The 14,138-nt window shown below is 41.3% G+C and overlaps 1 protein-coding gene across 7 annotated transcripts in view; it reads left to right on the forward strand.

Annotated features, from left to right (window-relative positions):
• pard3bb (par-3 family cell polarity regulator beta b) overlaps positions 1-14,138 on the forward strand; it is a 275,337-nt gene that overhangs the window by 135,837 nt on the left and 125,362 nt on the right. For 6 of the 7 annotated variants that reach the window (XM_075478942.1, XM_075478941.1, XM_075478945.1 and 3 more), the window contains 3 exons: positions 2,638-2,743; positions 3,169-3,311; positions 6,261-6,305. In XM_075478942.1, the coding sequence (XP_075335057.1) occupies positions 2,638-2,743; positions 3,169-3,311; positions 6,261-6,305 (294 nt within the window). The remainder of the gene's footprint in view (positions 1-2,637; positions 2,744-3,168; positions 3,312-6,260; positions 6,306-14,138) is intronic. The other variant, XM_075478943.1, reaches the window with a different exon arrangement.

A 14,138-nucleotide genomic window follows, 5' to 3' on the forward strand; every position in this document is an offset into this window, starting at 1 on the left:
TGAATCAGCGTATCTCTGGCTGGGCTCGACTGCTTCATGGTTTTGATTCTTAGTAAGATTTTGATTCTACGTAAGTTTAAGTAAAACCTACTTTTTACAGCACATGACCAGCCATTATTTTAGAGACACTGTTTTTTTTTAGATACAAGTTAAAATTAATTGGTGTAACATCTCATTTAACCTTGTAGCACCCAAGCATATGAATAATCATTGAAAAAAATCATTTTGGCTCTTCTTGCATCTTTTTGGGTGGGAATAAACCAATATTTTTGGAATTTTTGGAATTGGGCAATTTTTTTTAATCATTTTAGGCAATGTTGCATATTTGCAACTGTGGGCTTTCCTGATTAATTTTGTAATAATACAATTTGGAGACCTGACCTCCCATTACCGCTGTGAAAGGTGGACAAAGCAGACCACACCAAACGAGACCAGAACAAACTAGAACAGACCACCACAAAGCAGAGTGTAATTCACTGAGCCAAGAAAATGATTGCTGTGACAACTGTCGGCACATAAAATGTAATGTAAAAAAATATTACACATGAATGTAAATAATGTATGTACATTTAAAAAATCAAATAATGTAATGTAAATAAAAATATAAATAAAAATATAATGTAAATAAATAATGTAAATAAATAAAAAGCTTGTTGCATATCTGCAACTGTGGGTGCTACAAGGTTAAGGGTACTTTAAATTGTTCCTATTGTCTACAGTGTAGAACAATACCTCCATGGGTGGATGGTTGTTTGTTCAGTAACACCAAATGACACATATAGATTTACGATGTAATATTCATTGCAAAACCATTTGTGTTGTTATAGGACATTGTTTTGTTAACAAAACACAACACTCATGTTTGCTGTGTAAGATATTTATTAACAGCTTTTCCCACACTGAAATGCTGAGCGTTTGGGGGCTGAAACTCATCCCAAATCATCTGGAATGGGTTGATGTGAGGCGGTTGTGGAGGTCAGGTCATCTGATGCCTGACTGGTCAAATCGCCCTTCCTTTGAACAACAAATGATGGTCCTTGCAAGCTCAATCCAGATGTCACTCCAGAAATGCTGTAGATTTTTACCTAAAAGCTGAAAACTGTGTAGTGAAACACTCTTCTCTTCCACTGAATTCTGTTTTCATGTCTGAACCGCCATGTCAGTTTACACAAGAGAATAGTGACCAATTTGAAAGAAAATCATGAAAATAATGTCCATGCAGTTTTACTGGTGTTGAATGGCCAAAATTAAAAGCTGTTGACAAATACAGATGACGGAAAGAAAAAGTTGAGTGACAAAGAAGAGGATTCATCAATCCTCTATTGGAGTTAACTGCTATTGATCCATCATCCACAATAAATGCCTTTTTCACTTCAAACAGCAGGAGTCAGTGGGAACAGATTTGTGCGTGTGTGAGGTGGAACAAGAATGTGTTTTTGACAGTTCGACTGATTAAGGTGCGAGCAGTGAGGAGGAGGAAGGAAGTTTAAAAGGGAAAAAAAATCTGAAAACTGAGTGGGAGATAAAATGATTTATGGGAGATCTGAAGGGGGTGATAAATGGCAGCCGGAATATCAGATTGCAAGAAAGTGAGCTGAAGAAAAATAAAGCAGGTGATTAGTGCTGAAAGAGAGTGAGAGGGAGGGATGGAGATGAAGGCGATGTGATATCTTCAGACGTGCCCGTCCTCCTCTCTGGTTCCAGCCGTCTCCACTTTCAGTCACACGTGTGCAGATGCGAGCATAAAGGCCATGCGGCACGCATTGTGTCGTAATTCCAGCTTATGCTGTGCAGCAGCTCTGCTCTGAGAAGTGATGACTGTATGTAAATGATGCTCCAGAGGATTTTGTGTCTGTGTATCAAGTTGTCACGGACTCGTTTATCAAGCAGGCGAAGAAAAACAACTTCAACTGCTTTTTATGCTCTTTTACTTTAGTTTGGCTCATTTGGCTGCTTATATTTTCCCGTCTTCCTCCTTTCTTTCACCCACTTGTTCTTATTCTTAACTGAGAGCTAGTGCTCAGCATCATAGCTAGTGGCAAGTCTTATAAATATTTTTGGATAAAGTTGATGATAGCAGTAGACCACAGTACTGTGTGTTTAAAGTGTCTTCACTGTTTTTTTGTTTTTTTTAAAGTAATCACCCCCTCTGAGCCTCAAAGGCAGCTTTAAGAGTTAGTTTTCATAAACTACAGCTTCGTATGTTGATGACCTCGCTCAGCCCCGCTTTCAAGTCCATCTCATGTTCATTTTATGGAACAACAGAACAGACCCAAAACATACCATTGTGTTTCAAGTCTATTTTCTTGCTTTTCGCACATAACTGCAGTCATTGAGTTGGGAGCTCGTAGAGCAGCAGCAGCAGCGGTACATGTTGAGTACATGTTCAACAGGTCAGGGACAGCAGGTTCAATAAAGTGGCTTTAGTTTTCTCACTCATGGGCTGGCTTGTGATGGACTGCCGACCTGTCCAGGTTGTTCCCTGCCTGTTGCGCAATGACAGCTGGGATAGGCTCCAGCCCCACTGGGACCCTGAATTGGGTTAATGGGCTATAGAAAATGGATGAATGGATGGATGCATTGTATCAATTCTGTTGATTAAATTAATTATTCTTATTCTTATTATTTTCTATTCAGTGACCAATGGCAGTTATTCTCACATGGAAGGAGAAGAGGAGATGGGGCTGTGCGGACATGATACTGAGACCAGCAACTTTAACCAACACTCCTATTTACAGGAAAGGTGTGTGTTAGTGTCTGCACTTTGTTCCACAGTCACACAGAAAGCGCTGGACATGAATGCTATTTCAAACCAAACAATGGCTTTCTTATGTTGGATTCAATCTCCATCTGCAAGCTGTTGTCTTAATTTGGGAAGATTCATGCGGGTCTAAATTATCAAATTGTTTTTTTTTATTTTAAGAGGTTACAATATATGTCTATAAGTGAGTTAAAGATTAAATTGTATTATTATTGCATCCTGTTCCAGTAGAAACAGTTTGATACCGCTGTGGTTTTGTTTGAACACACCAAGCCCGTCTCAGTTCCATCTACCATGGATGCTGGTTCACAGCTGGCCTAGGCTCAGTTTGCACGATGTCTTTGTGATGGTCACACAGCATCAATTGGTTCAGAAGGAAAATATGTGCTGTTTTTCATCTGTTTCAGGGAACACTCTCGAAACTCTTGCCCAGCTCAGCCCCAGTCTGTGAGCCAGAACCAGAACCAGAACCAGAACCAGTGGCAGGTCCAGCACATCAAAGCCTCTAAGAGCATGGACCTGGGTACGAGTCAGAGCCAGCATCCCAATGGTGGGAAGAATTTTTTACGATCTGCTCTGCATGTGTGGCTCCATGCATCCTCTCACTCTGAAATGCTCCTGCTGCTGCATGGCTGCTGCACTGGCAGCACACTCCCCACAGCCACATGCAGACTCACACCACTGCAGGCTTGTATACAAACTGTGGGATCTGTTGAACATTATCTGTAATTGTTGAAATAGGTTTTGTCTATTTTTGTGTGTGTGGTTGCTTTTTACTTACATTGTTGCAGAAAGTTTGGCTGAAGATACGAATGCTTTCTGGGGCTTGAGAAATGATGTGCTGTGGTGCCTCTTCATTGATGAATGCTCCGTTTCTTTCTTAACTCTCATCTAGTTTTTAATGAACCAAGTAAAAACAAAAAAACATCAAATGCAGAGCAGAATTTAAAGTCAGATTCATTATGGTTTTTTATTTCTGCACACAAATGTCAGAGACGCAGCCTGACGTTTTTACCACCAATTGTTCTCTGATTGCAGATATTCAGATGCAAGAGTTGAGTGCCATTTCAGTCAGTCTGAAAAAGCCAATTCAGAAATACACCCGTGTACGTGCACATAATTGTGTCTGCGCTTTTGCATGCTTCAGTGTAATATGACAGCAGAAGCAACAGCACAACAAAAGCCTATTGTTTCAAATGTCACTTTCTTCAGACCTCCTCCTCAAGTTAGCTTTGCTGCCAGATGTGTGTGTGTGTGTGTGTGTGTGTGTGTGTGTGTGTGTGTGTGTGTGTGTGTGTGTGTGTGTGTGCGTGTGTGTGTTTGTGTGAGAAAGTTGGACAAAAGAGAAGGAGACGTTCATTTGAACTGCACAGACATCCATTTCTACACAGACAGACTGATGGTATGCACTTTAGAGTTTTACGTCACCTCTTTTGTATCTTTACACACTGGATCAACAAATGTGCAGCAAACAAATCAGGATTTGATACATGACTGTTTGAATGGTATGTGTTTTCATCACCAAAACATCAACACGTATATCGCCCTCTTTATTGATGGTAAAGGAGTAAGATTTAGCAACCATTACTATGTTGTTGTTTTGTCTTTTTCCACAAGTGATGTAGACAGGATGCCCATAGATGTTATCCTCTCAGACCAGCCTAAAATCCTTCTTCATCCCTCTCTGATCATCTCCCTGATGCTAAGAAAATGCATATACATATAAATATAAATACACATGCACTGACATATATGCATATAATACACACGACTAACTTCAACATTAGTCTGCGAATATCTCTTTGTTCTCACAGACTTGTCTGCATCACCATATGTTCTTCAGATTTTGCTCATTAGCAGTGTATGTAAATGCTCACTGTGAGTTATTCAAAATCATATCCACTCTATCATAGCACATGTGAACTGTTGACTAATAGAGCTCTGAAGAATATTACTTACACACAGGCACGCACGCACACAGATGTCACCGTAATGGTGTAATATCTCTCACTTAATATGCGATCAGACTTGGACATGAAAGAATAGTTGGAGAGTTTCTTGCAGAATGAATTTTAAACTTAATTCATTCGCAGCCTGTTTAACTTGGCACATTTTAATTAAAGTGATCATTCAGAGTCAGGTGGTTCGGCTTCGCCACAAAGTAGGAAAACAATAATGAGTTGGCAGAGTTGGATTTAAGTATTAATTCACTGAAGATGATTACACCGTAGATGGTTGAGTTTAGCAAGGCCATTTAGACCAGAGGAATAGAATATTCCAGCCGATGACACCTAATGTCTGTGAATGCTTCTGATATATAATAATATTTCTTAGTGTGTACTTTACCAACGTTAAATGACCAGCACAGCTTTTAGCAACAATCTGGTGCTCAGTTTGGACTGATACAGCTCGTCTATGATGGGTCTGTTAAATGACTTCATTTTTATTTCATTTGTCCTGATTTAGTTTTTCAGCTCAACCCAATTTAAAAATCCAAGGATTGTTTGAATTTGGCTCTAAATGGTGAATTTCAGCTGTTTTCTCTCTCTCTGCCTTCACCACAGTCTGTGTTTGTCTCTCTCTCTTTCCCATTCGTCTTTCTTTCAAATCCCTGGAAACTGATGCTTTGCTTTAAATATAAAGAAAACATCAAGTTTATGTAGGCTGCATTTTGGATCGATCAAACGAATCACCTTTTAGGTATTTTGTTAGTGTAAACCTGATTATTAAGTTCCAACCTGGTGTGTCTATATATATACATATACATATACATATACATATATATATATATATGTATATATATATATATATATATATATATATATATATGTAAATGCTGGAAGACTGAGCCCTGAACTCTTCGGCTGGCTGAGAAGTCATGCTGCTTCACCGCAAACAGATGCTGTCAGATAAACACATAGGCTGTTACATTTTAGGCTTGCTTTTTCATTAGAAAAGCATTTGTTTGGTGTGTGTGTGTGTGTGTGTGTGTGTGTGTGTGTGTGTGTGTGTGTGTGTGTGTTGGCGCAGTGCTACCAGTCAATGTCTTACTTTGTTGGCTTTACAAAGGAGGGGAAAGAAGAATTAACACTGAGAATGGTGATCAGAGGAGGGACAGGGCGTGCCGAGTGGCGAGTAGCAAAAGAAAAAATAAAACACTGAAGGAGAGACATGAGGGTAAAGGGCAGAAGGTGAGAGGGATAGATGAGGGGCACTGGAAAAAGGGAGGGTGGATGAAAAATGAAGTGAGAGTAAAGGGAGGAAGGACGAGGACTGCAGTAGCAGTGAAGCCAACATCACAGGAGAGAAGGGCAGATACTCTTCTGTCTTGTAAAATGAGAAGGAGAGAATAACAGCTGAGAGACTGATGGCCTGAGCAGAAGGAGCAGAGAAATCTGAAGAAATGGAATATGTAGACTCCAAGAGAACGGTGCAATCGCCATAGCAATGTAAAAGATTTGAACGTGTCTTGTATTAACATGAGTTTCATGTGTTTCAGTGGCAGACGAGAACAACGTTGGCTCCCTGGATGGAGGCACAGCCGGTGAGTCAAAAGTCAAAGTTTCTAGGCCTTTTCTTTTATTTAGTTTTTTTTATTGATACAAACCTTTCAAGCCGTGACTGATGCACCTTTGTTATGCATGGATGTCATGTGTGAAAGTAAACATGCGGCATGGAAGGTCAAAGTTTATCCACCGCTGATATTCTCTCTTGGTCAGCAACAGAGATGGTAGCAGACGTGAAGAAGCTCTGTGTGAAAGGGCGAGCTGGCGTTGTGGAACTCACCGCTCTAATCAGCCATGTTGCCACAAAGCTGCCTGGATGTGTGAAAGCACACACTGATGCGGTGCTGATCCCCCTTTTTTTGGTACATCGGAATTACCAAAGAGCAGCAGTGGGAGGTTAATGCAGACATCTTTTTTTTTTTTGCTGACAAACCACAACCGATCTGTGAAAAGGTCTTCTGACAAACATAAAATGCACACATGTACAAACTGCTCATAAAAAGCCCAAAAGTGTCATCAAAATGTGTTGGTTTCCAGAGCAAAGGATGAAGAGGAGCAAAAGAAAAAAGGGCTGAGCAGAAAAAGAAGACCAAAGAAACAATGGCTCCCTCAACATGAATAAGAAAGTCAAATAAAGTTTTTTATTCTTTTTTAATTTAACTTTCTTGTTTAGGCTTAATCACAAAAAGCCTGAAGATAGCGATCAACCATAACATGAATTAAGAGATTCATTTCAAATGAATTTGAGATATTTGAGAGAAGATCTCAGATGCACATTGTAGGCAAAGGCTAGCCTGTGTTGTCCAACCCGACAAACGCCAGTGACGTCTCATAGCATGCTGCAGCGGCACGTCGATGACGTCATCCCAGTAGACGCGTGTGTAGAAAGCCCCCATAAGCCCCCCGATAGCCCCGGATGACAACAACATGGCAGCTCTGAGCTAACAGTGCAATAGTACACGTTCATTCATTGGTTGGTCTTAAAGTATTGGTGAAATAAAGACAGATAATGCCTTATTTAGAGGCTGTATTGTCTCTGCCCTGTTCTCTCCCGTTATACGGGTATACGCCGATCTCAGTGATCTAAATATCTTCCGAAGGACGCCGACTTTCACCAAACTGTTATAGGTGAGTAGATGAATGTATTTTATGCCAGAAATCAAGTCCAGCTTTAAAAAAAACAGGATCTGTTTGTGGTTTCGTACCTTCAGATGTCTTATGGAGTCCATGGTTCGACAGGGTCAGGGCGGTTTTGGTGGCAAATACAAGAACTACTCAGTATACAATGAATTGGATTGGAATTGTAGTTGGCTTTAACTGGGCTGTGTCTTTCAGGTGCCTTGAGATGACATTTGTTGTACTTTGGCACTGAATTGAATTGAATTGAATTAAATTGAATTGAATATTAAGCAAGTTGTTATGACGTTATGGCTTATGGTGTTTATTTATATTTTAATGAGCTCTTCTAAAGTGAAGGAATTGTTTAATCAATAGTGGCTCTACTGATGCGGGATTTGCTTTTGCAATAAAATAAATTCAAAGTATAGAGAAGTTAAATAAAAAGATGAAATAAAGAATACACACTTTAGTATATATTTATTTTCTTTTTCCTCTCTCCAGCTGAGAGGAATATTTGCTTTTGCATCTGGCCTCTTCTGTCCCATATATTCCTTGCTGCTTTGGTTGAATTAAGTAGGTTTGTACAGAGTATAAAGCATAGATGGAAGTGAATTCATCAAAGGACTCGAGAGAAAGGTGATACTACTTTGTAAAGATGGGCACACAGGTTTCTTAATGGTAAGAGAGGAGGAGATGTGACACCCTCATCTGAAAGGGTGCTCAGGTGCAGACCTGCTGATGCTTGAAGAGCTCTCTCCTTCGTGGCCTGCAAATGCATCTTTTTGGACAAGTTGCATCTCAAACTTTTCTCTTTGCCTTGAAGTCTACCCGATTTGATTTTTTTTGCCACTTGACTTTAGGAGCACTCTTCATTCCACTCGATGCAAGTCTGTCTTGCGGCGTGTCTTTTTTTTTTTTTTTTTTTTTGCCAATCAGCCTTTTTCCACATTCTGCTATATTTCAGTTTTAGATCTGGTGGTACAGACTTATTAGGTCCAGACTCATTCAGAGTGCCCTCATGGTGATATATGGAGCAAAGCAGAAACCGTATGGAAAAAATGCAAGCTGGAGTTTATAGTTTATATAGTAGGGGTGGAACAGTACAAAAAACTCACGGTTCGGTACGTACCTCGGTACGGACCCTACGGTTCGGTACATTTTCGGTACAGTGCCGAAGGAGGCGTGTAGCGAGGTTCGAGCACATGTAATAGATATCTGAATCCTGCCTCTTCTACAGTGGAATATGGGCGCATAGCAGATGCGATGTAAATTCCAATTGCTTCGGTAATTTTTTTTGCTCTGCATGTATTCGTATCCAGGGGTTGTTGTAATACATTTGGGAGACGTAATTGTTCGGGTCTTTTCATGGTTCAATAGAACACATATGCATCTGACGGAGGTGTGTGGTGGTCGGTAGCTACGCCCCATGTCATGCTATCACGGCTGAAATGTTTCATCATACCACACAGACACAACCTTGGCGTGTTTAATAAGTTAAACTTACACGTTGTCTCCTTTGTCTGCGGCGCGCTGCTCTCCTTTCTTCCTTCATGAATCGAAGAAGTATCGCCTGCGCTTGATCCTGACTCTCTGTGTGCTCTTCCAGCCTCATTGTTAGACGCCTGATGTGATTGTCCATGATTAATATCACCATCATGCAGACCATGAACACGGTGGCCTCCTCGCTCTCCATATTAGCTTCTTTGTGGTGTTTTTTCTTCTCTCGGGTTTTGTTTTGTTCTGTTTTGTAGTTGAATGTGGCGCTAAACAGCTAACGGCTAACACGTCACTGACGCGGACGGCTGCGCGCGGCGCATCAGTCCCGACTCATGTGCAATGCAGACTGAAACAGCTCCGCTGGGGAAGGACAGTTATCAGAACGAAATTCGAGTAGGACAGTTCTGATAACTGCGTTCTTATAACTACTCTGTCCGAAAGCGTATATCTCTACGGACCAATCAGAGCTTGCATGTGGCAGTGTTTAAATGGGTCCTGAAGGAAACTCTTGCAAAATAACAGTTTCGCGTTCAGAAAACTTACGTACCGTGTGTATTCTGTGTGGAAATGCGCGTACCGAACAGTGACCCCCGTATCGTGACGGTTCGGTACGAATACATATACCGTGCCGGCCCTATTATATAGTGTGTATATGTATATATATATATATATACATACACTATATTGCCCAAAGTACTGGCTCATCTGCTTTTACACACATGAACTTAAAGGGGAACTCCGGCGCATTTGAAGCGCATTTCCATTGCTAGAGGTTGTCAAATACTGATAGTAGGATACAGAGAGGTGCAAATCTGCGCTCCCTGTGTGGAGATAGCGCTGTTCGCTCAGCCTGTCATGCGAGTGGTGGCTAAGGGACAAGCGCTAACCCTTCCACGTAAAACAACAACTTGCACACTGCAGAAACGTCACACCACTTTATAAACCATCCGACAATAAAGTCACAAGCCTTACCAAAAAAACCATATGCATGGTTCTCACATTACTGGCATGGGGACGTTACAAAACAACTTTATTAACAGCATGTAACTCACCGGCTGGTTGTACGCTCGCGCATGTGAAAGCCCAAAAGAGTCGATGGACGATAATCACATATACAAAACAATTATCTTCTCTAGAAAAACTGCGTTCAAGTATTTAAAACATTACAACAATACATGCCCAGTAATATTGTTGTAATGTTTTTAAGAGACATCCCACATCCCAGACTGCACTGTTCTATGCTGCTGTCTGCTGGGGGAGTGGCACTCCAGACAAAAACTGTAGGTGGCTGGACAAACTGGTGAAAATGGCCAGTTCTGTGATAGGCAGCGAGCTGGACCCTCTCAGAACTGTGGTGGAGCAGCGGATGAGCAGGAAGTTACGTTCTGTGATGGTGAACAATAAACATCCTCTCCACAGCCTCCTGGCAGGACAGAGGAGCAGCTGCAGTCAGAGGCTCATCTCCCCACGGGGGAGGAATAAAGTATTTTCTATTCTATATACAAATATATTTCTCTCTCTCTCTCTCTCTATATATATATATATATATATATGTTCCTTCTCATTCATTTGTCAGTTTCCTATCCTGGGTTGGGAGCTAAAATGTCGCTGTATCCCAGATAGACGACCATGTGAGGCAGAACTTGGGACAGTTGTTTCATGTGATCTGGACTGATTTGGAAAGGCTGACAAGGAAACATGGTGCATTGGAAAAGAGGAGTGCTTCATAGGGATTGAAATATTGAAGGCTTTGTGAGGGGAACAAATTAAAACGAATACTGTACACCGCAGGAACTGGTCGTATAAGGATTTATTTTCTCAGACTTTATCAACTGTGTCAACAGATATTAGTTGTTAATTGGTGTAAAAAGTTCAATTATTTTTTTCCATGACTTTTGTGTACATCTTAGAACAAATCTAATCTCACTGACAGCTTGTAATTCGGGTTAAACAGCATGATAAATTTATGCATTTACTCGTTTGCCCTGAGGCGACTTGTATTTTCTTGAAATGGATCGCCTTTACTCTGCCTCACTGTTTTTTTATACCTTTTATACAACCCCAGTCTCAAAGAATTAGGGAGGTTGTGTAAAATGTAAATAAAACCAGAAACATCTCCTATAAAGCAATTGAAAGTGAGATATTCTACTTTTCATGAAAGAAAAGCAACAGGTCTCAGAAAAGCTCCTCCAACATGTTCCTCCAGCTGGTCTCTTCTGAGATGTGTTGCTGCCATCAAATTTAAGACGATCTAATGTTTTTCCAAACATAGTGAAATGCTCTACAATATGTATTCTAGAGAAAAAAGAAATGCACGATGCTTATGCCTCTTTGGACACTAACTTTGTTCTTGGTTGCTGAAATTTAGGACTGGAACAGACAAAATGACAGTTTGAATAGATTTAACTTGGTTATTTAACTTTCTGCATTACTTCTTATCACTCACTCTCAGCAGACCTCTGTTTCAGGCTGCAGTTTCCAAAGTCCTTGGTCTTAGTTATGTTTTCTTTATGATATACCTGTTGGATGTCCTGTGAAGCCCCCCCCCAAAAAAAAAAAATCTTCTTCTTGTTTTTTCCACTCCTGGTTGATTTCCAGATTTCTTCTTCTTTTGCTAAAGCACTTTGCACATTCTCTATACTGTAGCTGTTACTTGTCAGTGTGTCTCCTGTTTAAGACCAGAGAGCTGCTGGAGCATGTGTGCCTGGCAAGCTTTTTCAGAGCCACTCTCCTTTCCTCTAAAATATTTTTTTTCACAGCTGAACTGCATCCAGCAGCTCTGTGGTGGGACGTCAGACAGCTGCGTGGTCATGGTGAGGGGTGGGAGTGCGGGTGGGGTCCTGGAAAGTGTGTAGTTTAAAGACAATGACTTCTGGGAATGCTGTTTCCCCTTCCAGACTCCAAGAAACCACTGAGCAACTGCTCAACAAAGCCAAATATTCACACCAAACTGCTACCTTGATGGTAACGTTATGATCGTGGACAGTCGCCATCTTTCCGTGGAAAAAGTCAACTCTGGGATATTTGCTGTATAATTTGGTGGAATGATGGAAACCGGACACTGTATTTCATGTTCATTTTTCATTTGACTTGCAAGCCTTTGACATTTGAGGAGGAAGCGTCTGAGCTGATTTTATGAACTTTAAGAATCAACACTCACACATAAAAAAAGTCCCCAGTTTGGAGTCTGTGAGCGCTTGTGGTCAGACATGCCATACATCTTTGTGGTGGCAGCGAGAAATGGAAGCTCCATCGTGCCAATAGTATTTCATCTGTGGAAGAGGGAACATGAGAAATACACTTTGAAACATTTTGAATAAATTTCATGTAGCTCCTGCATGCGCAGTGGAGCTACATGGTCAGGAAGTGTCTACACTATCCTGAAAACTGTGTTGTTCTGTAGACAGATTCTAGATTCCGTAGACAAATTTCCCCCATAGATTTTCTCTGTCAGCCACTTTAAATAGGACATCACAGTCACATGCGCGCATAGAAAAGCTGTTGACAGGACATAAAAGAAACAGTTGCAGCTGTCTTTCTTTCACTGTGTTTTCCTTGGATGATTGAGGCAGCCTGGAGCCCTCTGTGCATCTGTGTTAGCCTCTCAGAGTCCGTGGATGAGAGACATTTTCTTGTGAGAGTAAAGGGTGAGCAATTAATATCCAGAGAAATGATGAAAAGCTTGTTAGGGTGTGTTTCTAGGTTTCGATGGGATCACACATGGCCGTTCATGTGTGTGAGTGTTTCATTCCAGGCCAACTGTCTATACTTGTCAGGAGTTTTTTCTACCGCAGTAAACTAGTATAAAAGTGCTGCAACGCTTGTCTACTTTTGTTGTAGTTCTCTGTCTTTGTGTTTGCTTTCTCTGCCTGCTCTCTGTCTCTTTCACGCTCTCACTCACTCTTTTCTCTGCCAACGCCATTCAGGCTTAGCGGCTGGCAAACAGGCAGAGGAGCTTAGGACGGACAACAACTCTCTGAGAACGTCTCTGTGTGGATGTGTCAGGGGGCCGTGTGATGCTGAGGGACACTGGTGCAGACCATTGTCTGAATCTCTCCCCAGTGGAACTTTGACTTTGAAAAGCGCCACACACTGACGAGACTCTGCCAAAACTGTGTCTCTCCGTCCCGTCCTGCCTGCTTCCTCTGCTCTGTGATTGTCTCTTCATTCCTCTGTACATCTCTCTCCTTCTCTGGGATTTTCTGTTTTCTTTTTCCTTCGCTTTTCCCATTGTCTACCAGCCTCTGGCTCTAGCAGACTTTGCTTTGGATTTCACCTGAAAGCCACCTTGTTAGGCTGATGTGGATTGATGGATTAATTTGTCACAAGGAGAGAAGCTCACTTTGTGTGCCTGTGTGTCAGTGCGGGTGTGTGCAGATGCAACACAACGCCACCATTAGCTCTTCACAACTGTCATTAGACCAAGAGTTCAAACAGCTGAACTCAGCATTCCCTGTTTTTCATTTCACTATACATTGTGTGTTTGTGTTGAAGTTCGATCCTGAATAAATTTCACAAGCGTGTGTTCTTTCCTTCGTATCTGCCTTTTTGTCGTCTGCTCAGCACACACTGATGTTTCATTGTCTTTGTGTGCACTGTATGCTGCTTCTCTGTATATTGAATGGCCTTTGACCCCTCTCCATCTCCTCCAGTAAGCCAATAAAGGTGAGCAGTAATCACGAGATGGTCAGTGCTGTCGTTTCTTGCTGGTATAGCCATTCATCTCTCTCAGGCTTTATACAGCAATCACTGACTATTTAATCAAGTATGGGGGACTGGAATACCGTGCAGATGGAGAAAAAAAAAAGAAATGTTGACTCTGAAATGTTTGTATAAATTCTGCTCATTATTAGTTCAGTATTTAGTGTCTGACATCGTTCTCAGCTCAGTTGGACGTGTTTAGACTCAGAAGCCTTTAAAGTTTCACTTTAAACCAACACATTATATGTTTTGTTTAAGCATTTAAGCTTAATTCGTGGAAACAGCCAATCAGTGATCTTACTGACAAACCTCAGTGTTGATTCCAGGGGTTGGACAGTTTTGAGGGAGAGTTGAGGTGGGCAGACGTTGAAGCATCGCTGACAGCTGATTGTCTCCTGTTTGAGGTCCTTGACTTTTGTTTCTGTCAGGCCTGGCACCATCTTTTCTTTTTGATTGTTGTGTCCCAGTGCAACTTCACATGCGTTAAACTGAGAGGAGAACGCCACCTATAATGATGACGGTTGCTCATGCTGACATTGATTACTTTTCATTCA

This window comes from Odontesthes bonariensis, chromosome 12, assembly GCF_027942865.1.
Source record: "Odontesthes bonariensis isolate fOdoBon6 chromosome 12, fOdoBon6.hap1, whole genome shotgun sequence".
Classification (NCBI taxonomy): domain Eukaryota; kingdom Metazoa; phylum Chordata; class Actinopteri; order Atheriniformes; family Atherinopsidae; genus Odontesthes; species Odontesthes bonariensis.